We start from the raw sequence: 27434 nt of genomic DNA, 5'->3' as shown, positions 1-27434 counted from the left end.
GGACAAGAAGACAAATTTTGAGGGTTTTCAAGCGCCTTATTTGGAAGGACAGTCTGATATTTTAAATTTCCAACAAGGTAATAAAATTTTTTTCAGTGACGTGTAAAAAGCAGCTATTTTTGAAACACAACATGTTAAAATCCAGTGGTGTAATACCCACAGTTAACCTGGATACATAACTAGATTTCCCTATGGTCTAAATGTAATTTCAGGGCGCAGGCCATAGCAACCTGTACAGTTACCATTACGCGGGTAGGTTGACTCTGTTTGCTGGGCCTAAGGCCTGCAGTCATTGCGATGGGACTCTTTTACATTGCTGACCCCTCCACAGCCCCTGACCCTCATGTGTTTCTGACTCATTCACCCTTCTACTCTCCAGTTCTAGGCCAAGTTAACCCTCTATATCCTACTTTTTTTTCTTTCTGTCCCATTGGCATAAATTTTTCTTCCAGCCTGTTCTTCTTTCCTTTTAATTAAAACTTACAATTTTCTTTTCTTCTTTCTACCAATTCCTATGTAAGATTATTTCTATAAATTCTACCTCACAGTACATGTTTTTTCATTTTGTTTGTTTTTACCATTAAATTTTTTTTTAATTGAGGTATAGTTAATTTACAATGTTGTGTTAGCTTCTGGTATACAGTAAAGTGATTCAGTAATACATATATATATCCATATATATATCCTTTTTCAGATTCTTTTCTGTTATGGTTTATTACAGGATATTGACTATAGTTCCCTGTACTATACAGTAGGAACTTGTTGATCACAGTACTTGTCACTTGATCATAATCCTATCTTTGGTTATGGACCTTGTAAGGACCTTGTAAAGGGAATGAATGAGAAACCATTCTCGTGCCTCCTGTTTCCCACACCTGCCCTCCATCCCCCAGCTCGAGGAGGGGAGCCTCTTGAGTGCCGTTGGGATTGGGCTGAGAGGAGTGATGGTTTGTGCTTCATGAGCTCTTTTTTTTTTTTTTTTTTTTTTTTTTGCGGTACACGGGTCTCTCACTGCTGTGGCCGTGGCCTCTCCCTTTGCGGAGCACAGGCTCTGGACACGCAGGCTCAGCGGCCATGGCTCACAGGCCCAGCCGCTCTGTGGCATGTGGGATCCTCCCGGACAGGGGCACGAACCCGTGTCCCCTGCATCGGCAGGCAGACTCTCAACCACTGCGTCACCAGGGAAGCCCTCATGAGCTCTTTTGTTGAGAGTTTTGGCATCTATGTTCACTGTAGTTTTCTTCTTTCCTCCTGTCTTTGTCTGGTTTTGGTGTCAAGATAACCTTTCTATAGGTTGTCACGGCCTGGTCTGTTTTCTCACTTGGGCCACTCCACCAGCTTCCTGCTGTCCACGGGTTCCTGTCTTGCCAAGAGAATTCTCTGGAAGGCCTCCACCAGGGGAGGTTGTTGCAGCTCTCCTTAGCCTTCCACACAAATAAGCCCATGGGAGAGGGTAGTTCTCAGGGGCGTCCACCAAAGCCTTCAGGGTGAGTTGAATGAGCTAGCCCGGGGGAGGCCGGGGAGGGGTGGATGGGAAGAAGCTCACCCACACCCTTTCTGCACCAAGATGCTCCTCAGTAATCTCTTTATCCCAGCTCAGCACCAGGCACCCCTGTGAGTCAGTCACCCTCCGCACCTGCAGTGATGCCGGGCCTCTCCCAAAATTCAGGTCACACCCTTCAACCTGATGGGTGATTCTCTTGTGTAATTTTGTCCCACTGGCTTTAGGGAAAGACAATTCAAAATCTGAGAGACAGAAGAACGAGGGGAAGGAGAATTGCTCCCTCGCACACATTGCCTTCCTCCAAAGGCCTCTAGCCCTCTTCATATAGTCAAGGGGCTCTAGGTTTGGATAGGCCTATGTTTTCCTACAACATCTCCTCTTATTAAACCCCTTGGGAGTGACGAGCTACACATGGCCATTTCTTTGACCTTAAAATGGAACAGCATCCACAGAAATCCTGGTACCTTCCCATGATTTGTTGGGTGTGGGGTACGGCAAGGGCTTCTACAGTAATTCCAAGCATCTTAGTCCATTTGGGCTGCTTTGACAAAAATACCATAAACTGGGTGGCTTAGAGACAGCAGAAATTTTTTCTTACAGTTCTGGAGGCTGGAAAGTCCAAGATCAAAGTGGTGACAGTTTCAGTGTTTGGCTGGGGCTATGTTCTCATTTAACTTCACATAGCAGAAGGGGCTGAAGAGCTCTCTGGAGTTGGGCACTGACCATTCCTGAGGGCTTCGCCCTCCTGACATAAGCACCTCCTACAGGCCCTACCTCCAAATAGCATCACCTTGAGTCTTAGAATTTAATATATGGATGTGGGGCGGGTGAGCACATATTCAAATATTCAATCTATAGCATCAGGGGAGCAGGAAAGGACTGTCTATTGGGTTTTTACATCCTCATGGAGTATATTACAATGTGCACACAAAAAGCCTTGAAACTCTTAAAGGCAAGTATCTGGGGGTGAGGAAGATTGTGTTCGTTTATTAGGAGCTTTTTACTTTCTAAATTATTCATGTTTGGAAATTTTATTAATGAGCATGTATTCCTTTTGTAATTATCAACAACCAATAAAGATGGTTATTATTATTTTTTTTTTGCGGTACATGGGCCTCTCACTGTCGTGGCCTCTGCCGTTGCGGAGCACAGGCTCCAGACACGCAGGCTCAGCAGCCATGGCTCACGGGCCCAGCCACTCCGCGGCATGTGGGATCTTCTCGGACCGGGGCACGAACCCGTGTCCCCTGCATCGGTAGGCAGACTCTCAACCACTGTGCCACCAGGGAAGCCCAAGATGGTTATTATTTTTAAAGAACTCTGGTCTGTAATGTAAGGCTTCCTAGGTTTAAGAACATCACTCAGGAGAGCGTGTTCAGTCCTCACTGGTCTGGTCATATGCTGAATGAATAGTACATCCTGACTGGGTGGAATAATGGAAAGATGGGCTGACGTGCCCTTTTCTACCTGTTCAGGTGTGTCACTTTCTCTTTTCCCTTTCTCCCAATCTTCCTGATTCAAACCACTACTATCCTTGTAACTAGTCACTCTCTCATCAGCAACACAGGTTTACAAGGCTTTTCCAACTTGAAAGTTAAGCTACTGCCCAATGCTACCCCAATACTTAGGTGTTCAGAGTCAGCAAAAGAGTGAACCCAATTTATTAAATAAGCTGAATTCAATGGAAGGTACTGGGTTGGCCAAAAAGTGCCTTCGGTTTTTAAGTAAAAATAAAAGACACATTTTTCATTTTCACCAAGAACTTTATTAAACAATATAGTCACCCCTTTTTTCCACTACCTTCTGCCATTTTTCATGCAACTTCATAATTCCATCTTCCAAAAACTTTTTATCTTTTTGAGCAAAGAACTGTTCCAGGTGCCTTTTACAGTCTTCCAGGGAATTGAAATTTTTTCCATTAAGAGAATTTTGTAAAGACTGAGATAAATGGAAATCTGAAGGTGCAATGTCTGATGAATATGGTGGATGAATCAAAACTTTCCAGCCAAGCTGTAACAGTTTTTGCCTGGTCATCAAAGAAACATGTGGTCTTGTGCTTTCCTGCTGGAAGATTATACGTTTTCTGTTGACTAATTCTGGACGCTTTTCGTCAAGTTCTGCTTTCAGTTGGTCTAGTCGGGAGCAGTACTTGTTGGAACGATTCGTTTGGTTTTCCGGAAGGAGCTCATAATAGGGGACTCCCTTCCAGTCCCACCATATACACAACATCACCTTCTTTGGATGAAGGCCGGCCTTTGATGTGGTTGGTAGTGGTTCATTTCCCTTGCCCCATGCTCTCTTCCATTCCACATTGTTGCGCAGTGTCCACTTTTCATCGCCCGTCACCATTTGTTTTAAAAATGGAAACTTTTCATTACGTTTCAATAGAGAATCGCATGCGGAAATATGGTCAAGAAGGTTTTTTTCGCTTAACTTATATGGAACCCAAACGTCAAAGCGATTAACATAACCATGCTGGTGCAAATGATTTTCAACAACTGATTTGTACATTTTGAGTATGTCAGCTATCTCCCGTGTGATATAATATTGATTGTTTTCAATTAATGTCTCGATTTGATCGCTATCAACTTCAACTGGTCTACACGATCATGGAGCATCGTCCAGCGAGAAATCTCCAGCACGAAATTTCTCAAACCACTTTTGACATGTTCGATCAGTCACAGCACCTTCTCCAGACACTGCACAAATCGTTTTTTGTGTTTCAGTTGCGTTTTTACCTTTCTTGAAATAATAAAGCATAATATGCCGGAAATGGTGCTTTTTTCTTCCATATTCAATATTAAAATGGCTACACAAAAATCCACCAATTTTGATGTCTTTTTTTAAAATGCACGCTGATGTGACAGCTGTCACATACGACCTAACAAAATTGTTTCGAATGAAGTTAAAGATAACTATGCGCTACTAGAGCCATCTTCTGGAAAAAACTGAACGAACCTTTTGGCCAACCCAGTACATGAGCTATTAAAAATGGTTCATTCTAGGGCTTTCCTGGTGGCGCAGTGGTTGAGAGTCCGCCTGCCGATGCAGGGGACACGGGTTCGTGACCCGGTCCGGGAAGATCCCACATGCCGGGGAGCGCCATGGCCGCTAAGCCTGCACGTCCGGAGCCTGTGCTCTGCAACGGGAGAGGCCACAGCAGTGAGAGGCCCGTGTACCGCAAAAAAACCCCACAAAAAAACAAAAAAACAACAAAAAAAATGGTTCATTCTAGTCTTGAAAAAAAATCACCAGCTTCACATAAAATTTAAAGTGGTAGGGAGATTATGATCTTTAATTCTTGAACTCCCCTCCTAACCATAAATTCTCCTTCACATACAGAGTTAAAAAGGGATGTAAGAGGAGTTTAAATTCTTGGCCCTTCAGCCAAATAAAATAGTAATAAATGGACTGGAGGGGGAGAAGAGAAATTGAAGAGATTTCTCCTCTGAGAATTGGTGCTGGTCTATGAATTCCCACTTCTAACTCCAAGAAGTGATATGTGTGTGGAAGGCTGAGGTGACATGTTGCCATCTAATCCCTAGCCTAGTAAGGGAGGCCTCGAGGGAGCTACTTGGGAAATCTGACATATGGGCCTTGCATCTGAGAGAGGGCTGGTACCCAACTTAGGCATGGGAGAACTTCAGCCGACTCTGGAGTTCAGCTGACTCCCTCTGGGATATCCAAGAAGGGCTGATAGCTTTAATATTAGAACTAGGACAAGGCAGCTACATTGGGAACGGCCTGTGCTCTCAAAGGTTATTGGTGCAAGCCATACGGATCATGTGGTGTACAGGGGATTTGGGCGGTGTGTGAGAAGGGGGAAAACTGGCCTGCCGTTGTCTTAAATTTCTCCTCCAAGCCAGCGGGCCTTCAGGAGAGGATTAGGAGACCTTAGCAGGAAGAGGCAGAAGTTTAAGTGACCACAGTATGCCCTGCAGAAGGTGAGGGAATTTTAAGTGGCTAGCTGGAGTAGAGATGTCTCTATTCACTTTGAGGAAACTATAGGAGAGAGGCCTCCCCAGAAGTGAATGGCCCACAGGAGGAAAAGTCACATTCAAACACTCGCAAGTTCAGAGAGCAGGAAACCACCTTGGATGGTACAATTCACAGTAAAACTCTTCTCGATTTTCTTCTTCCCTCCTCATTTTGCCCTTCCCTTCAGCAGGATTCCAGCCTGAAACAGGTTGGGGGTAACATAACCACATAATGCATTGTCAAGAGATGTGGGCTTCATCCATAAAGTTGTGTTGTGACTACAAATACGTTTGCTCAATTCAGTGGTTAACGATGTACCCACGCTCCATGGACCCAGGCAAGCCACCCCGGAACCATTCCGTGGGCTTCACTATGGGCCTATGGCGGTACCTTGCTCACTTATTTATGAACATCACGAGAAGCTGCGATTTCATTCTGATATGTTCACAGAGTCAAGCACGTTTAGGGTATAAAGTCATCATGGAAATTTACAGGAATGTAGAGATCTAAATATAAAGGCCATAACATCACATGATAAGGCAGCGTCCAGCCCAGCAGCTCCTGAGACTGGGCCCCGGTGCCAGCAAATCAGAAGGTCATTTGGGCAGCTGGAAAACGTTCCCTTCATAGTCCGCCATGCCTGCAACCTGGGGAGGACTTCTGCCTTGGACACTAGGGAGCTTGTTCCTTTACAGCGGCAGGGGAAGCCCCCAAGGCGGCCGGGCTCTGCAGAAACAACACCTGCTTCGCGCGTGGGCTCCTAGCTTTTCCGGTTCAGCAGCCAGGACCTAATTAAGTATTCCACAGAGGTGACGTAGCCGGGAGACCACGCCTCCTCAGAAACCCCGCCCCTCCCCGCAGCCGGCAGCGCGTGATGTCACGGCGTCCCGGACGCGCCCCGCCCCCGGCCGATTGTCGCCAGGGGCCGCTCGCGGGTCCGGTCTCCTAGGCAACCAGGCGCTCCGCCCCTCCGCCCCTTTAACCTTTAGGGTCCGCGGGGCCGAGTCCTGCGCTCGCTCCCTTCTCCCCTCCCTTTCCACTCTTCGCCGGGGCTGTCCCGGCCGGAAGCGAAGATGGCGGCGGCGGCGGGTGCGGCGTCAGCCGAGCTGGTGATCGGCTGGTGCATCTTCGGCCTCCTGCTCCTGGTAGGGGAGACGCTTGGAGTTCCCCAGGGCCTGGACGGGGGAGGGGCAGCCCCGCCGTTGGTCTCCGGGGCCGGGACCCTCCTTGCCCCGCCCCGCCCGCTCCTGCGGGGGCCCTGGGCTGGGCCGCGGTGAGGGGCGCGTTGGCCCCTCGTTGCCCGCGCGGGGTGGTCCCCTCGGCTGGTGGCTGCGTCCTGACCCGGACTCTGCGCTGGCGCACCTGGGTATGGGGGCCCGGGGAGAGGAGGGGCCCTGGGAGCCGGGAACGCCCGCCTGCTGGAGTCCCGTGGGCGCCGCGTCGTCGCCCCGGGAGGGGGGTGTCTCTGCCCCTCTGAGTGGTCCACCTTGTCCCTTCCCTTAGGATGGGGGGTCTTCAGCCTTCTCTCCCCATTGTGAGACCCTGCCTTGGTGACGTGCGGTGTTCGTTCTGACGCTGGGTTTCGCGTTCCTTCCTGGTCTCTGATGGGCGAAAGCCTGTGCAGGGCGGAGCTGGGGCCCTGGTCACTGCCAGTGTCAGGGTCAGTGTACCCACCTGACTTCAGGTGCCTCCTTCCCAGCCCCCTGGTTCCTGCTTCTCCAGTGAGCAAAACGTGGGCCTTAATGGGCCAAATGGCCTAGGTTGTACTTCCCTAACCCATATTAAAACCCTTTTATTTGGGAATTCAGTTTATTTCTCTTCGTACCCTTCCCCAGTCTCGCTCTTCCCTCGTGGTCTCCAGCGCATCCTGTTGTTGCTTCAACAGGACAACTATCTGGCCCGAAGTATTTTGCCACTTTGCATTAGGAAAACAACAAAATCAAACCAAAAAACTGTTTACTTCACTTGTTGAAATCAAGACTTGTCTCATTTTACTTCACTTTCTTGATTCCACTACCGTGTTTGCAACCTCTGTGTTATAGTCTGTTTTTCCAGTAGGTGTTGCAGCGGAAACTACTCGCCCCTCCAAAGTGCGAAAACTTGAAAAGGCTTCTCTTGTTGCCTTTACCCCTCGCCCGGAAAGTAATAATGCCTTTACCCCGGAGCACTTTATTCTGCTTGGAGAAATGTGGAAACCGTGAAGGTTGGCTGTGGTTTCCAAAACTTGTACTTGGAGAGTTCACTGGCTTTTCCCATACCCTCGTATTCACTTGACTTTGTAGCGGAGCAAAATTTGGCGCCCCAAAATGGCTCTCTGGCTTGATGGTTAGTTCAGGCTGATTATATGTAAGAAACAGAAGACTCGGGAAATCTTTCTCTTTTACCTCTGTCTTAGCTGCTGGGAGAATTTTAGGTAAGGGGCTTGTTCCCAAAATAGAGTCATCACCTGAGATATCCTGCAGAGGATGTGGGCTAGGCGTGATGGTGGTGGTTCTCCGCTGGGCCTAGAGATCCGAGTCCCTCTGTCCTGTTGTGTCTGCCTGGCCCAGCAAAAGTGTATTTGCCAACCTTTTGCTTTCTGTGTGCATGTGAATTGCCTTCCTTCCTGTTGAAGCCCCAAACCCACCCCCCACCCCCCCACCCACCCCCCGCTGCCAGGATCCTCTGTCTGTAGCTGAAAGTGGTATTTAAGGTGAGGGCTTTGGCCATTTTGGCGAGTTTTCTTGGGTCTCTCCCCTGTATACATGTTCTCAAGCGTTTGTTTGATTTTCTCCTGTTGATCTATCTCATGTTAATTTAGTTGTTAGACCAGTCAGAAGAACTGAAGAACGAAAGGTACATTTCCTCCTCCCTGACAGTTAGAGGAGAACAAAGGAGCAGGTAACCTGTATCAAAGTTCAGGGGGGAGTCTCTTGGCAGTTATCAGTGAAAAACATGTAAGGTACAGCAGTTGTACTGTAAATTGTAGGAGGATGCAAACAAAACAAAATGTGGCCTTTAGGAGGGCCTGAAGATAGGTGGGAAAACAAAAATTCTTGTAACAGGTTATTTTAAGTACTGAAAACCAAAGTATGGTTTTATGAATTAAATAGGACTTCAGAGAATAGAGAACAATATTGGGAGAAAGTGGAATTGAGGCAAACTTTGGGTAGATAATGAAGGGAAGCCATTTAAGTTGGTGATATTACAGTGGGAACAAGATAAAATGAGAAGGGAATTAAAGGCCTGAAATTAGATGTTGGAGTAGAAGGAAATTAGTAATGAGGGCCATTGTTTAATTTTCTGCAAGTCTCTTTAGTTCCTGGATTATTAGAAGAGAGCTGAATTCTCATGTCTGCTTCTGCATTCAGCCTTTTCAGAGATTATTTTGGTTGAAGTATATGAAGTTTTAGTGATACGCAGTTGGAAGCAGAGTATCTTAGGTCATTGTGGACCTTGTTCTATAATACTACACCAAAACTCAGTAAGTAGAAGCTTCTTAGTATGAAATATGGTTTCTGAAACCCTATCAACGAACTTTTGTTCAGTTGTATTAAAGTCCACGTTGTACTTTGAATGGATCTTTCCCCATGTGTGGTTTTATAATGTGATGCATTTGATCGTTTAGAAAATACTGGTTCACTGAGTTATGCAGATATTCCAAATATGGATACCTTTCATTATATAAATCAAAATATCACATTTATCAGTATCACTACTGATCTTTTCAGAAGAAATGTCTCAGAAATGAATTGTCAAGCTCACAGTCGTGGATACAGGTTTTCCAAAATTCTGGTTTTCATTTGAAAGCTTGAATTTTATCACCTGTAACAAATACTGTCAGTTGTTTTTCTTGAACTGATCGGCTTCCTTTGTTCATTTAGACAAAATCTGCCAAATATCCAAGCCTGAATAACCATAGTTAGTCACTTGTGCTTTCAAGCGAAAATGATGTTTCTTGGAAATAGTGCCTAGTTTGGCTTTTGACTCTTAAATACTGAGGTGCTTTTCCTGGGGGCAGCCAGCCATCGCAGGTTGAGTACATACTTCCAGTATGCATTTCCCCACGGAGTATTAAAAGAGTCAAGTGTTGAAGTTTAATAAAGTTAACATTTACTGCTTTGTCAATTATAGTTTTAAGTTAAATAGTCTTTAAAAAAATTTTTTTTCCCCCTTCTGTGAGTGTGGTGTGGTGGTAAAAGAGTAAGATCACTACTGGCACGTTTGGTGCCAAGGCCAGCAGTTTTCCCCACCAAGGCTTTTGCGCCATCAGTGCATATATCAACATAGTGACAAAGGCAGATGACGTCTTAGTATTATTATGGGGTTAGTTTCAATTTGCAAATCCCCAGAAAGGGTTGTGGGACTGCCAGAGGTCTGGGGACTTAACACTTTGAGAACTGCTGCCAGTCATCTTCTAAAGAATCAGAACACTGAGACTGACTTCTTTTGTAACCTTGGGCAAACAGGATGGACTTCATTTTCTTCTGCCGCATAAGGCAAGGTGAGCTTGGCCCCTCTAAAGCCTATAATCCAACTGTCTACGTTTACTGTGTCAATCTGAGCTCCTCTACCTAAGCCTCCCCCTGCAGGATGCTCAGTAATTTGGTTTACACCATCTCTCCAGTTGCACTTCCCGTTACTGTACAAGATTGAGTCTCCGTTTCTGTAAAGCAAGTTTACTCTTGTTACTCAAAGTGAGGGCATCATCTGGGAACTTGTGAGAAATACAAAATATAAGACCCCAGCCCCACCGAATCAGAATCTGCAGTTCGACAAGATCCCAGGCAGTAGGTGTGTATTCATTTAACAAAAGTTTATCTGTTCTCATGCCTGCCTCTGCCCAGGTGCTTCTCCACCTTGACTGCTCACTAAAGCCACCTGGGGAGTGTTAAAAGCCCTAATGCTCAGACAGGTGAAATCACAATCTCTTGGGAGGGGTTGGGGACTCCTCTAAACCTTTCCTTATAGTTGTTAGCAAAATTATGTATTGGTTTCTTTTATGAAATCCTCTAAGATGTTATTTCATATGACATTTAATAATAATTGCTGCTCTTTGTGGCGCTGTGCTAAACCCTTCATTCAATTTTTATAACCTGCTATGAAAGAAGTATTCTTATTTCTATCTTACAGTTGAGGACATTTGGTTTATTTTATAACGTAGTAACTATTGATAGATCTGTTACCGAGTCCAAGCTCGCTCTGCTCGCCGCATGACAGGCCAGTGAACCCGAGACAAGGTGTCGGGGCAAGGAATACGACTTTACTCGCAGACTGAGAAGATGGTGGACTAGTGTCTCTGAAAAACCATCTTACGGGGTCTGGATGCCAGTTTCTTTTGCAGAATCAGAGGGAGAGGCCTTGAGGAAGTAAAGTAAAAGGGCCATCAGTCTTGCAAAACACTTCCTGGAATGACCAGCCTGGGAGAGGGGATGTGTTAGTTTCTTTTTCCTTGCAGCCATTCACAGGCGGGCGGGTTCCCTGAGGCAGGCCATTAGGTATGGTTATAATAACAAAAGCAACGAAAAGCAAAGGTTGAAGTCGAAGAAACAGATCCAACTTGGAGTCCGATTTAGCTCTTCCCTGTTACAGATTTAACCTGTAAACAACTGTTTGGGGTTCTGTTTTAAAACTGTAAAGGGATCTTGAGACCAAAAAGTTTGGGAACCTCTGGCTTAACTATTTTGCCTGCGTTGCCCTTTCCCTGCCTGTTATTGGCAAACTCCTTCCTTTGCAGTAATACCTGTCACTCTGAACTTTGTAGAAGTGCACATCTCCTTGAAGTCCAACAAAAAATTTATTGAGCACTTTGTGTCAGGATAGAAAGAAAAGGTTCATCTTCCAGTGACTTCCAAAATAATTGGGGAATATTTTAAATATCTGTCAATTAATTTAGAAACAAACCCATTAAATATTAATATAAGTAACATTTTATGAAAGAATATTTTCCAGAACAAGAAGAAATTAGTAAGTTGTTAAGCCGGAATTTGAATGAAGGTCTTCTTTCTCTCTCCCCTTCTTCCTTTCTTTTTCTTTCTCTCTCTTCCCCCTTCCTTCGTCCCTCCCTCTCTCTCCTTCTTTCTTTCTTTCTCCCTTCGAAGCTTTCTTTCTCTCTCCCTCCCTCCCTCCCTTCCTTCCTTTCTTTCTTTCTCTTTCTTTCTTTCCTTTCTCTCTCTCTCCCCCTCCCCCTCTCCCTCTCCCTCTCTCCCTTCCTCCCTCCCTCTCTTTCTCTTCCTCCCTCCCTCCCTCCCTCCCCCCTCCCCCCTCCCCCCTCCCCCCTCCCCCCTCCCTCCCTTCCTTCCTTCGTTTCCTCCTTTGTTTCTTTCTCTCCAACAACCAGGTTCCCAGGAGCACATTTTCCTTTTCACCTTATTTTTTCCTGCTATTCTGATACCAACTGAAATGTTAATAATGTAATAAAGGAATTACATGCAACAACTTGGATGGATTTCAGATTCATTATGCTAAGTGAAAGAAGCCAGACTCAAAAGACATGCTATATAAGGACATGCTGACATTCTAGAAAAAGCAGAAGGTATGGGGACAGATAACAGATAGTGGTTGTCGAGGGCTGGGGAGTAGAGAGACGGGTTAACTCTGGAGGGGCAAAGGGGATTTTTCTGTGGTGATGGAACTGTTCTTATATCTTGACTGTGGTTGGAGAATTTGGAAACTGAAACTAGTTAGGTGGTGCTTAGGTTAGTTAGGTGGTGCTTAGTTCAGTTCTGGCTCCTGAACTAGAAGGGAAGTAACGTTACATGAAAAACTGGGTTTGCCTGTTGATGAGTGTTGAACCAAAAGACACAGCCAAGCCGAAGAGCAGGAGTAGGGAGAGCAAGGGGGATCCTTCCCAAAGCAGTGTGTCCTCAACAGCAAGATTGGGAGAGTTTTAAGCTAAGGGTGTATGCATATTAAGGGGCTTGAGCAGAGGAATAGAATTGGGGTAAAGGTCCACAGAGTCCAAGCTTTAATTGATTGAAGTCACTAGGGTCAGAAAAGGTCAACATCATCACCCCTTAGGTTCCAGTTGATCTAGTGGTTGAGCACCCCAGGCGGGGTTAAATTCTGCAAAACAGCTCAAGAAAGTGCTTCAGGCTAATCTTTACCACCTGTTGAAACAGAATTGGGAGTTTACAACTGATTTATTATCTTTACTGTTGTTACTTGTCTCACCTGATAAGTCTTTTGTTCCTTTAAGATCTTTAGTTACTGAGACCCATTCAAGCAAGTGCGCTGTAGCCAGGCTTAGATGGCTTGGGCCAAAAGTGGCTTCTCTTAAGTCAAGAAGGCCATGCCTGGTTCTCTTTCTCTAGGGAATCCCTGCCCTGTCTGCTTACAGTGAAAGTTGAATCTGTTGAAAAGCATGAAATGCCAAAACTAAGCTTGTGTCCCAGGGCTTTGATAGAGCTTGGTTAAAACCCTGGTTTTCAGGTTCGCCTCAGGTTGGAATCCTCAGGCATTTGAAGTGCTGCCTGGAGGAGCCTCACTCTCTGGTTGAAGTGGTTTGCGGGTGGGTGTACAGGTAGGAATTTAAGTTTTTACCCAGGGGATTCTAACACAGCCAAGGTTGAGAATCACTGATTCAGGATCTGTCTGCTTCCCCTAGGATTAGGGCGGAGGTTCTTGAAGTGTAGTCCTTGGACCAGCATCAGCCTCACCTGGGAACTTGTGACAAACGCAGGTTTTCTGGACCTTCTCCAGACCTGTTGGGTCTGGAACTCTGTGCTTTAGCAGCCCTCCAGGGGATTCTGATGCTGGAATCTGAAGTTAGAGGATTGCGAGAGTACAGTCCTATACCCTCTGTTAGTTTCTAGGAAGATGGAGATGACTATTCAGAGTACCTTGTTGAGATGTCAACCTCAGTACCTCTGAGTGTACTTTTTCCCTGGAAAGTTCCTTGCAGTGCACGTGCATCCATTTTCAGTGTTCACTTTTCTTCGTTTAATGCCCTTTGAAATGTGAATTATAATATAATGTGTCAATTGCATGGTGATTATTGGCAGTTAATCTTTAGTTGAATGGTACTCTTGAACTGTCATAATGGGACAGAAGTTAATTTTAATTCAAGTGGTATTCTGTGATGCTTCAGCAGTAAGAATACGATAGAATAACTTCTAGTTATGTATTCTTTAGGTTGGGGAGATTTATAGGGAAAAGTATTCAGAGCTAGTTAGAACTGTAATGTTGTGTGAAACCATGAATGGTTATACTGTGTTCAGTGAGGAAATATGTAACTGAGCACTGTTATTGATAACTTTTGCTTGTTTTTTTTGGTGTCTTGGCACCCAAGTGAAGTTGTACTGCTTTCATGAACTCGGCTTTGAAAGTTATAAATCTTGAATAAATTTATAAGGGGTAGTGGATGTTGCTTGCACATCCGGAAGAATCGCGACTTGACATAATGTTTCCCATTGGGAACTTACAAACACAGACTAAAATCAGTTTTAGAGAATACATAGGGCAGTAACAAAACATTTCTTTCTGTTCTATTTCAGGCTATTTTGGCATTCTGCTGGGTATATGTTCGTAAATATCAAAGTCAGCGGGAAAGTGAAGTTGTCTCCACCATAACAGCGATCTTTTCTCTGGCGATTGCTCTCATCACATCAGCACTTCTACCAGTGGATATATTTTTGGTTTCCTACATGAAAAACCAAAATGGTACATTTAAGGTAATTATCATCATACTATGGGAATTTTTCCCTTTCATATTCTTGGCAATTAAGTATTTACTGAAATGTTTAGCAGTGCAGTGTATGTTGTGTTTTATTGTTGTCTCCGGGAATAAGCGAGAATGGAAATGCACATAGAGGCCGAGCATGTGACAACTACATGGAACAGACAGACTGCTCACTGACTTACACCCATCCAAGTGTGAAGAATGCCTTTGTTAATCGGAAAATGTGCTAAGTAATCATAATAGGGTTATTTTTGTGCCTCTTGCAGCTCCCTTGAAGTCTGTTTGACTTGATCTGCATCAGTGCAGTACGTGGATAATTTAGAAGGGGTTTTGTTAGTGAGATTAGGGTCTTCATCTCTGTGTCATATTGAGTACTCTGAGTCACTGTGATGTAGGCTGTGGATTATCAGACCTGAGTTCTAACCTTGATTCGCACTGTCTAACTTGTGTCTTTGGCCAAACTGAACTTTTCTGGACTTCAAATTCCTTATTTTTAAAATGCATGGTGTTGGACTGGAAAATTTCTGAGTTCCTTTTCAATTATGCAAGTTACTTTTACATTTCTTATTAGTGTAACCTTCTATGAGGCAGGAACTGTGTCTTGTTTGTTTCTGTATGCCCAGTGTCTGACAAGCAGAAGGTACTTAAATATTTGAATGAAATATTATTTCAGTTATCTCCATAATGCATGGTTCCAAAATAAGTTCCTGAATTGGGCCAACTGGGCTGAAATGATTTGGTAATTTTTGGTAGTTAGGTTTGGATAGATTCTGATTGCTGTGAAAACTACAGTTATTTTCTGTAGGTCAGTCATTCATTTAGCAAGTATCAGTTGACCACTTAGTATGTGCCAAACACTGTACAGAGATAGTAACTAACATTTGTTGAGTATTTACTATGTGTCAGACCCTTTCCTAAATGGTTTACATGTCTTCACGCCATTAATGTCCCAACAGCCCTATGAGGTAGATAGTGTTATCCATGTTTTTATGGGCAGGAAGCCAGGGTTCAGAGAGGTGACGTGACCCATCTCAGGTCTTGGGGTTTGTAAGTGCTGTTGCTGGGATTTGAAGTTCTGCAGTCTGGCTCCAAGGTTCTTTGCTAGCTGGGATCTGGATCTGTACCTCTATCTATATCTATCCATCTGATACAGTGGAAGTAGTGTTATCCCTTGTATAATTGTTGTTTGAGTAGGAGATTTTTTAAGTTTTAAATTTAGAATATTTGATTTGTTTAAATTTTGTGGGATTATGTTTTCATCTTGAAATTTCTAAAGTAAGTATTTTCATGAAATTATGAACTTGCCCTTAGATTATGTAGTTGTTCTGGGACCATGCTTAATTTAGTAGTCACTTTCTGGGTACTAGTTTTTTGTTTTACTTTTGTTTCTCTTAACCCGTGAGATTGCATTTATACTTGTTTAAACAAGACTTAGGAATTCACCCACCTAAAGAAGCAAAAGTATTACCCATAAAAACTTGGGGCATTTATTTTATTAATAATATGCCCCAAAAGAGAAGAAAATGTATAACTGTAGTTAATGTGCTTATTTTATGGTTGTTAAATCTGAATGTGCACCAATAATTAGAAGGGAAAAATTCCATGTTAGTGTTTTTTCCCCCAATTAAAAAAAAAAAGTTTTCTTTCATTATTGAGTGATTATTTATTCAGCAATTGTATGTTTTTTTTTTTCTGCTGTTCATTTACTTAGTTGTCTCTGTTTAGTTCTGTTTGTTTTTGGCTAACTCAGCTTAATGTACCAGTTGTTTTCCCAATACTTTGATGCCTTTCTTGATATTTTAAACATTCTTTGTTTCCCTTTCTATCTTTTTCCGTAGCGAGTATTTTCTCCAAAATGTTATTAATGAATTCCCTTGGGGTGCTTAGTGAAAGACAAGAGTAGGTATTTAAGAATTAGTTTTCAGACTTCATGCGGCAGCTGTAAATTTAGCTGTTTTCGGGTAGAAGTGCCCACAGTGTCTTTAATCTCTTCTGTCCTTATTAGTCAGGATGAATGTGCAAGTTGACGTTGTTTTCCATGATGAATTATGTTGTATCCTAAGTTTTACAGTGTGCATTTCTTATTCCTAAATGAATATAAGTATTGTCTAACTTTCTCCATTTCCACCTCAAATATTGAAGCCTCTAAACTGATTAGGGACCTGCTAATAAGGTATAATTGTTTGGAAACTTGAGATGTCGAGAACTGCTAACATTTGGCGTAGGAACTGAGGGTGCCAGGCAGGCAGTCTACATACTTTCCCTGTTTTGTCTTATTTGCCTTCCTAGCTGTTTCTGCCTTCTTTTGGCCAAGGGTATATTGTAATAACGTCTGAACTGTTTCCATTAACCCTTTTTTTTTTTTTTTTTTTTGCGGTATGCGGGCCTCTCACTGCTGTGGCCTCTCCCGTTGCGGAGCACAGGCTCCGGACGCGCAGGCCCAGCGGCCATGGCTCACGGGCCCAGCCGCTCCACGGCATGTGGGATCTTCCCGGACCGGAGCACGAACCCGTGTCCCCTGCATCGGCAGGCGGATTCTCAACCACTGCGCCACCAGGGAAGCCCCCATTCACCTTTTTTTAAACACATGGCACTATGAATAATTTCAGCCAGATAATTTCTTTGTTTCTAGTTTTTGTGAAATAATTAACTTTATAGATTAAAAAGGAAAAAAACCTTAAAGTATAGCCAGAAGTGTTCTATTATAGTGTCTAATTGACCAATAACTTTAGCTAGTGATATACATAAAGTATACCAATCAAAAAAATCAGAAATGGCCACTAACGTGAACAAATATTCTTTATTTTATACAGTGTGTAAAATTAAAATAAAATCAGTAGTTAAGATATGGCATTGCAACATTTGTTTTGGTAGCTAAAATGTTCACCTCCTTCCCTCCATCAATGGTTGGTCTCTTTATGGCCCATAATTAGGAGATGTCTGGGTTGAACTCTACTGCTGCCTCATACCTACTCTCAGATGCTGGTAATTTTATCCTAGAACTCTGTACTCTTCGCTACACCTTAAGTATATTCATGAACTTAATATTGACTGAGTATGAAATGTGTACCTGACAGAGATGTGGATGCTAGAGATTAACGATTACAGCCAACGAGGCTGCTGCTCTCAGGGAGCTCACATTCTGTGAGAGCAGACCAACAGTCAACAAACAAAACAAGCTAGCTTCCTAGTGCTCACTCCTGTGAGGATGCAGAACAGAGCGATGTGAGGCTCAGCTCAGTGGTGGGTGTTGAGGCAGGACAGCGGAATGAGGAGGGCCAGGGCCAGGCTGCCAGGTCCTGGAGGTGGGAACTGAGTGAGGGCTGCCTCAGGGAGAAGCAGCAGCAGGTACAGAGGCCCTCAGGCAGATGTGCTTTTGGCCCATTTGGCTGAGGTGTGGCATTGGGGGCCGTGCTTTGCTACGAGCTGAGATGAAGAAGAAGGTGGGGACAGATTGTTTGCCACTTTTAGGCCATGTTAATGGGTTTAGATTTTCTTCCAAGGGCAATGGGAAGTTAGTGAAGGTAAAAAATAAAGGTGATGTGGGTTAGAGGGGTACTAGTGGAGAAAAGTGATTAAAAGCGGTATGGATTTTGGAGCTAGAACTGCTTGGATTGGCTGATGGATTAGATATGGGGGTGGAAGGAAAATGAAAACTAGAGATTAACGAAGCACTAAAGCTTAGTGCACCTTAGAGAAATAGGGCAGCCTGGGGGAGTAATTAGACTTGTGTGTGCACACGGGCAAGGGAGGGATGTAAAAAAAAGAGCTGTATTTTGGACAAGTTACCTTCAAGGTGCCTATCATACGTATTCAAGTGCAGCGTCGAGCAGGGAGTTGAAGCTCCAGGGAAACCTTAGGGTTGGAGAGAAGTATCTGGAAGTCATCAGCATGTGCACGGTATTCAGAGCTATGCACTGTCCAGTTGCTGGGGAGACCAAGTGGTCAGACAAGGCTTGGCATGGGCCATGGATTCGAGAGCCGCGCTAGTTACCTGGAGCTGGCCCAAGGGGAGGGGCTGCAGCCTGGGAGGTGGGAAGGAAAACGAAAGAGGAGGCTTCTCAGGAGAAGAATGTGTTTCAGGAAGAGTGATGCTGAGAGGTGGAGGGGGAGAGGGAGGGGAGTGACTGCGTTCTGGTGAAGAGCCGTCCCCATGGAGCCGCGGGGCAGTTGGTGGGAGTGGCTGAGTGCGGGCTGAAGGTGAGGGAGTAGTGACGGGGATGCTGACAGCTTTTCAGGAAGCTCTGTCCTCCAGGGGAGTAGGAGGTGGGGTGGGGTGTGTTTTTCTGTGGTGGTGGTGTGTCCTTTCATGGAAACTACTAGAGCGTGTGTACTTTAGGGTTCAGTAGAGTGGGAGAGGTGTCTGGGAGGAGAGAAAGCGTATCGCTGCAGGTGCAGTGTCCCTGCGAAGGCAGAGGGGTGGGGACCCAAAGGGAAAGGGTTGGCTGTAAATAGCGCCGTCGAGCACAGATCGCGGTCGGTTCTAGATTGGGGAGTGAATTGAGTAGCTCTCTTTTGTCCTCAGATTTTTTGAGAGACCTTTAAGTCAGTGTTTGTCAACCATTGGCTTCTGTGCTGGGTGACCCCTGTGAGGGCTGTCCTGTGCATTGCAGGTGTTTAGCAGGTCCTGGCCTCTGCCACTCGATGCCGGTAGCCTACAGAGCCTGCCGCCACCCTCCATCTCCAGGACATTGCCAGGTGTCCATGGGGGACGGAGTCACCCCTGCATGAGAACCATTGGTCTGAGGTGAGGTTATCTGGTAAAATTAAGGAGAGTCAAGTGTGGTTTGGGGCTGGACGGAGCATTTCAGAAAGTCATCTTGAAGAATGGGAGAGGGAGTTTTACATACACGAACCGCTTATCGCTTTGTTTTGTGGACTTTATATCCTTTTCCTTTCTTCTAAAATGTTCTTCTTTCGTATTCTTTACTTAGTATTAGTTCTTGTTTGTCTCACATTCCTGTAGGGCTTCTGGAGTTCCTTTCGGTCTCTACTTTGGGAGGCAGTAGCTTGTGAAATGTATCAAGGGCACAGCATTTCTCAAAATGTAGAAGAAGGAAGTTTCATAAACTAAGCTCTTTTGACAGTACATCAGATACCTTGGAGGCAAGACTGTATATAAAAGCCAAATACACAAATAGTACTTCAGTGATGTTGTATATTTTACACATATTTTTGCTTTAAAATAGTAACAGTAATGCTCTCTAACTGCCACAAGATTTGGTTAAACTAAAGAACGTTGGAGGGTAGAAGATACTAAATTTCAGTGAACCTTTGGCTTTAATTACCTTCAGACTTTCTACATTTAATCTTTTTCTGAGGTTGGGGTCTTCTTCAATTTTGAAGTTTAACTTTTATGTGATTCTCAATGGGTACGTTAATGCCTCGTGGGGTTGTCTTGGAAATTGGTAGGGAGCTTGCGTGAGGATAGATGTAATTATCCTGTTTCAAAAAATCTTCAAGTTTGAAAAATCTTTTAAAATGTCTGTTTTGATGTATAAACAATGACTAAAGAAACAGAGCTTTTGGGAGTAGAAGCTTTGGTTGTGTGTATATTCATTTGGATTCTTGCGTCATTGATGAAGAAATTTCCAGTCATTGGCTAGAATTCTCCCCAGTGCTTTTCCAGTCCTGTGTGATAAGCACTGCTTAACGTTCTTTTCATTTTTCTGTAGTATATGTACAGTGTTTCTTTCATTACGTTTTTTAGACAAAGATTGTGTACGTCGTTAAAACTGTTGGTTGCAACTTGTTCTGTTTACCCGCACTCAGAAGTACTTTATGGATATCCATATACACCTGTATGTTTTTCAGATGACTTTTAGAATCAGCATGGCAAAACACTGTACCCACTATTGGGATTTTGATAGGCAATATATAGTGTTTATAGATTAATTTGGAGGGGTTTGGTATTTACGGTCTTTTCATGTGGGAACGTGTGACTTTTCATTTATTAGGATCTTTTTTATATTCTGTAATTATTTGTTTCTTTATATAGTTAACATAATTTTAAAATTTAGGCCATTAAGTTTTTCTTTTTAAAAAAAATTTATTTGGGGCCTCCCTGGTGGCGCAGTGGTTGAGAGTCCGCCTGCCGATGCAGGGGACGCAGGTTCGTGCCCCGGTCCGGGAAGTTCCCACATGCTGCGGAGTGGCTGGGCCCATGAGCCATGGCCGCTGAGCCTGCGCGTCCGGAGCCTGTGCTCCGCAACGGGAGAGGCCACAACAGTGAGAGGCCCGTGTACTGGAAAAAAAAAAAGAAAATTATTTGTTTTTTATTTATTTATTTTTGGCTGTGTTGGGTCTTTGTTGCTGCGCACGGGCTTTCTCTAATTGTGGCGAGCGGGGGCCACTCTTCGTTGCGGTGCGTGGGCTTCTCATTGCGGTGGCTTCTCTTGTTGCGGAGCACGGGCTCTAGGTGCGCGGGCTTCAGTAGTTGTGGCGCGTGGGCTCAGTAGTTGTGGCATGTGGGCTCAGTAGTTGTGGCTCACGGGCTCTAGAGTGCAGGTTCAGTAATTATGGCGCTCCGCGGCATGTGGGATCTTCCTGGACCAGAGATCAAACCCTTGTCCCCTGCATTGGCAGGCGGACTCTTAACCACTGCACCACCAGGGAAGTCCTCTTAAGTTTTTCATAGTCTTAATTGCTATTGGAAAAATACTATTTTCATTGTGCGCTGTGTGTCAAGGTTTGCATTTGTAGTGCTAAATTTGGGGTTTCCACATTTTTGTTCTTTTAGGCATTTGTTAATTAGAAATTCATAGATATTCATTGCTAGAGGTGTTTGTAGGTGAAAAAGGAAAAAAAAAGAAAAACCTGAATTATTTTAGAGTTAAATGTTTCCACTCTTCCTTAAGAGACCTTGTAAGTGGGATGTTGATACTGACTTGAGCTCTTAAAGTATTGATAGAACAAAATTGACCTGAATACTAATTTGAGCCTTGGTACTTAATCGCAATGACCAGTCACATTAACGCTCCAGGCTTAATTTTTTATATGCGTACAATTAGGATAGTCAAAAAGGCTTGCTATTATACCCCAGTTCTATTTCATTAATGTATGGTTTTTTTATTTGAAAAGATTAATTAGAATTAATTTTCTAAGTTAAAGTACTAAATTTAAATGACTAATTTAAAGAAAATGTGGGTTGAATGCTAAGAAGTTTATATTGACTGTTCTTTTAGGTATTTTAAAATATCTTGTTTCTAAAATACAAATCATACCTGTCACTCTGTACAAAACCGCATCACTCTTTTCCATTGCCTTTAGGACAGAGGCCAGAATACTTGGCGTGATTCACAGTCCCTCAAACCTAATGCCTTTCCCTCCCTCACTCCACCTGCTTTCTCTTCCCTTTCCAAAAGCTCTAGTGAATCTATATTTTGCTTCCTGCAGGTTTTTCAAAGTCTCCATGTATGTTCCTTTATTCTCTTCCCTCCTTCCCACTGTGTTATTCTGGCCCCAGTTTAGTGGCCATGGCCCGTAGCTCCCTCTCCTTCATGTGCTTCCCCAGAACCATGTCGTCACATTAGCTCAGCATTCACCTGCTGAAATTGCCTGTTTACTTGTCTGTCACTTCTTGAGGGCATAGACCATACCTGTCAGAGTCAATGGTACATTTATAAGTGATATTCAGTCATATTAAAATTTAAGTATAATTGTTAAGCAAATGGCTGTTTCATTAATATTTCTATTGTTTCCTTTTGATCCTAGGACTGGGCCAATGCTAATGTCAGCAGACGGATCGAGGACACCGTATTGTATGGTTACTACAGTAAGTATATTTCCATTTCATTGCCTGTCTGGGCTGCTCGCCAAAATGTAGAATAAAGCTACATATAGACTTTTTTTTTTTAATTAGAGTATAGTTGCTTTACAGTGTTGTGTTAGTTTCTGCTGTACAGCAAAGTGAATCAGCTATATGTATACATATGTCCCCTCTTTTTTGGATTTCCTTTCCATTTAGGTCACCACAGAGCACTGAGTAGAGTTCCCTGTGCTATACAGTAGGTTCTCATTAGTTATCTGTTTTATACATTTTATTGTATATGTGTCAATCCCATTCTCCCAATTCATCCCAAACCCCCTTTCCTGCCTTGGAGTCCATACGTTTGTTCTCTACTTCTGTGTCTCTATTTCTGCTTTGCAAATAGGTTCCTCTGTACCATTTTTCTAGATTCCACATATATGCGTTAATATACGATATTTGTTTTTCTCTTTCTGACTTACTTCACTCTGTATGACAGTCTCTAGGTCCATCCACGTCTCTACAAATGACCCAGTTTCGTTCCTTTTTATGGCTGAGTAATATTCCATTATATATATGTACCACATCTTCTTTTATCCATTCATCTGTCGATGGGCGTTTAGGTTGCTTCCATGGCTATTGTAAATAGTGCTGCAGTGAACATTGGAGTGCATGTATCTTTCGGAATTATGGTTTTCTCAGGGTATATGCCCAGTAGTGGGATTGCTGGGTCATAATATAGTTCTATTTTTAGTTTTTTAAGGAACCTCCATACTGTTCTCCATAGTGGCTGTACCAGTTTATGTTCCCACAGTGTAGGAGGGTTCCCTTTTCTCCACAACCTCTCCAGCATTTATTGTTTGTAGATTTTTTGATGATGGCCATTCTGACTGGTGTGCAGTGGTATGTTGTTGTAGTTTTGATTTGTATTTCTCTAATAATTAGTGAAGTTGAGCATCTTTTCATGTGCCTCTTGGCCGTTTGTATGTCTTCTTTGGAGAAATGTCTATTTAGGTCTTCCACCCATTTTTGGATTGGGTTGTTTTGTTTTTTGATATTGAGCTGCATGAGCTGTTTGTATATTTGGGAGGTTAATCCCTTGTCAGTTGCTTCGTTTGCAAATATTTTCTCCCATTCTGAGGGTTGCCTTTTTGTCTTGTTTATGGTTTCCTTTTAATTCTGATGTCACATTTGAGATGACTGTTTCAACACCATGAATAAGTAGTATAGAACTCATCTGGTCATCCTGAAACTTCTGTTACATACTTTGTTTTACTTAGGTTCACTTTCAGCCCTTCTTTGTGGAGGTTCAGTCAAGTTCCCTTAAATCTCTGCGCTCTTCCTCTGATACCATTGTTTGATAACTTTTGTTACCACTTTCCCACTTGCACTCTTGATTTTGAAAATCTCAGTTTTCTAGAAATTTCTTCTATGTATTGGCAGTAGTAGAGTGTACTGTCTGGGAGTTTGCAGCATCAGCCAATTTAACCTGGGGGTCATGGTGGATTGGTGTGTTTTGTACCCTACAGAACCGATTAATCTGGGGTGGTGGTGGATTGGCCCCTCCTTCCCTCCTTTCCTCTCTCTTCCTTCCCTAGTGTTGGATTAGAGAACCTATTTATAATAACCACCTAAATGTTTTCGAAATTGTCTCTTTGAATAAATATGACTCGTGCTTTTATAAAAATGTGTAAGTGCTGAGTTAGGAAAGGGCTGTCTTTTTTTTTTTTTTTTTTCCAGCAATGACTCAAGAGGTTGAATAAAATTTCAGTAGGACACTGAAAAAAAAATCTATAGAAGTTTCTGTTGATGGGGTAAGTTTTTCAGGATTCATTGGATTTTTTTTTTAATTAATTTATTTTTGCTGTGTTGGGTCCTCGTTTCTGCGCGAGGGCCTTCTCCAGTTGGGGCAAGCGGGGGCCACTCTAAATCGCGGTGCGCGGGCCTCTCACTATCGCGACTTCTCTTGTTGCGGAGCGTGGGCTCCAGATGCGCAGGCTCAGTAGTTGTGGCTAACAGGCTTAGTTGCTCCGCGGCATGTGGGATCTTCCAAGACCAGGGCTCGAACCCGTGTCCCCTGCATTGGCAGGCAGATTCTCAACCACTGCGCCACTGGATTTTAACTTAGCTGCTTTGGCTCTAACTTCTGTCTCCTGATCTAAAATGTACAGGACCTATGAAATTCCATTTCTTTGGTATAGATTTCAGAAATTTTATGGTATTTTAATATAGAATTTATTATTTCTAATGAGTAAATTAAATGTATATCGTAAAATCTAGATTTGACCTGTTAAGAGAAAACTTTTGAAATGGTGGTATATTAAGCAGAATACGAACTTATTGGCAGGATATAAATCACTCCTTCAAAAACAGTTTTGTGGGATTGGGCCTGTCTCCTGTGTAACACTACAGTGTATTTATGCTGTGGAACATGTGACAAGATAAGCCAGCTTTTATCTTAGTGCAGTCCAGGTTTATGAACCGTATCTTATCGATGAACCTAGAGGCTAGTGGATTGATCCATTGTAACCAAGGTTACAGAGACTTCTACACTGGAATGTTAATTCAGCGGTCTTTCCAGTTGGTTTCATAGAGAGAATTAAGCCTACAGGAAGTGATCTGTGATTATTTTTCTTAATCCTCCCAAGGATAGTGTGTTTCTAGTATCATTTTAAATGCATGAGAGAAAATTAATCATCATAAACAAGATGACTTAGGGATTTAGGGTTTGATCCTCTGTATAACTTGGGTTGTAGTGAGAAATAATAACTGCCTTGGGATAGGATAGTTGAGTCACTGATCTAGGGAAGAAATCTGCATGAGAAGCCAAATTATGAATAGACGATTTCTTGATGACTGTGGAATTGAAGCAAGAAGATTTAATTCAATAATATTAATGGTTGTTGTCATAAAGTTAGTTATATCCATTTTAGCTATGGCTGGTAGGCCTTTGACTTTGGCTCAGATGATGCCCTACAGCTAGGAACCATAGCTTCTGAGATGGCTATTGTCCACAAGCCCAGCCCTTTCCCAGAAATGCTGGATATTATCTAATTACATATTACATCTCTGATTCTGCATGCTGAGGACTAAGCAGACTCCAGAGAATCCGAAGCACTATTTTTATCCATTCCCTTCTGTGAGATTCTGTAGTTCATCTAGTCTCCCCTAACATATCAACACATTTTCGTTGTCTGACCTTCCCAGGCACTATGCAGGGCTTTCATATTCAACACTTTCTTTGGTCTTCATGAACGTCATTTTGTGGAGGTATTTTCTACATTTTACAGGTGAAGAAATTTTTACCCAGAGATGTTAAAGATCACCTTGTTAGTGAGTGATGTAGCCCAGAGTGGATATTATTTCCTAAGCTGGAGCTGCTTACTGTTAAGTGAGCTGCCTTTTAATAAATTGTTCTGGGGATGTTTGTTACTTCTGGAAATGCTTAGCCAGCCCTGAACCCCTGGGGCCGCTTTAGACATCATCTGGAGACCTTTTAAATAGTACGGAATGTGGAATACATCCGCAGAGATTCTGATTTACTTTGGCATTCAGTTAGTATCACCACTATTCTTATCAGAGAAGTGTTTATGTATTGGAAGGATGTAAGACTTAAGGTGCTGGATTCAAGTTTTCCAAAAATTCTGGTTTTCTCTTGACACCTCAATTTTTATCATTAGTAACAAATACTGTTACTTATTTTCTTTAAAGTGACAGACTCACTTTATTCATTTTTGAGAGAATCTGCCTAATACTCCAGTCTGGATAGCTATAGTTTTTCTGTCCATTGTTCTTTCAAGTAAAAATGATATTCTTTGGAAAAAAGTGCCTAGTGTAGCTCACAACTGAAATAGCACAGGTGCTTCTCACAAGTACACTGTATGTGTACTTCCCCAAACACAGAACACTGAAAAGATGTGCACTCAAGGGTGGACATCTCAGAATTATTTCTGCTTAGAGGGACTTGGCTGAATAAAAGTGCCCCCCGCTGGTGAGCGCTTGGTGGGTGAAGAGTATAGTAACTACTAGTGGAAAGGGAAACAGCATTTTAACGTTGTCATGAAAATAATTTCACATTGCGGATACCCTGCAAGGACCTTGCTGATCTTAAGGTCTCAAAACGACATTTTTAAGAAACTTCTGTTACGTTAATGGAACTTTGGGTATTTTTTCTGGAAAGTTTGTGGAAGTGAGGCCTGCTGCTTCTCCCCACTGGATACCCCCAGCTGTTGATCGGTTATTACCAGTCTTCATTAACTGAAGCTGCCTGCAAAGGTACAGTTTCCTGGAGCTCGTGGAAGGCTGAGAGGGTAGAGTTTGTTTCTGCCCCTTTGCACTGTACTCATGGGGACCCTGCACACAGGAGGAGACTTCCTCATCTGAGGATGTTGTGCCCACCCCAGAAACATTAAGGACTTGTTTTTTTTTCTCGTTCTGAAAGTTTTTGTTTATTTCTTCATCTGTGTCTTCAAATTTCTTTGATATTTTCTTTGAAAAAGCGTTTCTTGTCTGACGTTTTGGCTCTCAGTTGTGCTTTAATCTCATATTTGGACCTCTTATGAAATCTTTTATCTCTTCTGTATATGTTTAGCCTTTTATCTGAGCTCTATTTTTGGTTTCGAATTTATTTTTATCTTTAAATTCTTTCCTTTTATTTATTGTTATCTATTGTAAATGTTTATTCTGCTTTCTCTGACTATTCTTGAAATTTTTAGTTTTAATTCTTTCACCATCTACTTGCCTTTCATTTTCTTTTAAGTGAATTTTACTTTTATTTAATCATTTTTCCTAACCCTTGTTTGGATTTTGTAGTGAGTGCAGGGGTTGTAGAGATGGGGAGAGCCCAAATCAAGAGCAGGGATTGTTCAAGGCTGTCGTGCTGGCTTGTCTGTAGTTGTCCTGTCACTTTCTTCAGAGACCCTTTCTCCTCTTGATGCTGATTTTTCGGGCTGTCATTTTTTGTCTACATATAAATTGAGTCATATACTATGTATTGTTTTCTCTTTGGCCTCTTCAGTGCTCAGCATTACATTTGAGACTTATCTGTATTGTTGTGGGTAACAGTACTTTGTTGATTCTCATTACTGTATAATATTCCATTGTAACAGCATACCATAGTTTATCCATCCTCGTACTGATGATCAGTTGGGTTGTTCAGCTTCTGGCTATTTCAAATACTGCTGCTGTGAGGCTCTTGTATATATGTGTGTGGTGTGTGTATGTGTCTACGTATACATATAGATAGACACATATACATATATATATAAATATATACACTGCATTGTTTTCCACTGTATGGATACTCTTTTTCAAATAATCCCAGATAATTAGATATTTAGTACGTTCTTACTTTTTGCTGTTAAGCAATTCTATAGTGAAAATAGGAGACTTTGCCGAAGCGTGTGCATATTTAGATGAGTTACGTTATGGAACTGAGGAAGAATAAGCTGGACCAAGAAGGTGTCAAACTCCTGTTTCTATGCAGGCATTTTAGAGCACCTGAGAGAGTTTTTAGGAAGTTTCTCCTCACTCTCTGTTGGTTAACT

The 27434-nt window shown here is 42.9% G+C and overlaps 1 protein-coding gene across 2 annotated transcripts in view; it reads left to right on the top strand.

The window, feature by feature from the left end:
* The first annotated feature begins 6404 nt into the window (after window positions 1–6404).
* Window positions 6405–27434, top strand: part of LMBRD1 (LMBR1 domain containing 1) — a 115775-nt gene continuing 94745 nt past the window's right edge. The window contains exons 1-3 of one of the 2 annotated variants that reach the window (XM_030759469.2): window positions 6405–6627; window positions 13957–14133; window positions 21855–21915. In XM_030759469.2, coding sequence (XP_030615329.2) covers window positions 6556–6627; window positions 13957–14133; window positions 21855–21915 — 310 coding nt within the window. In that variant the 5' untranslated portion in view covers window positions 6405–6555. The remainder of the gene's footprint in view (window positions 6628–13956; window positions 14134–21854; window positions 21916–27434) is intronic. The other variant, XM_022590474.3, reaches the window with a different exon arrangement.

This window comes from Delphinapterus leucas, chromosome 12 (assembly GCF_059928025.1).
Source record: "Delphinapterus leucas isolate spDelLeu-1000000601 "Yukka" chromosome 12, BTC_Dleu_Yukka2, whole genome shotgun sequence".
Lineage (NCBI taxonomy): Eukaryota > Metazoa > Chordata > Mammalia > Artiodactyla > Monodontidae > Delphinapterus > Delphinapterus leucas.
Note: the sequence above shows the minus strand (reverse complement) of the source record. Positions and strands in the feature narration are given on the sequence as shown.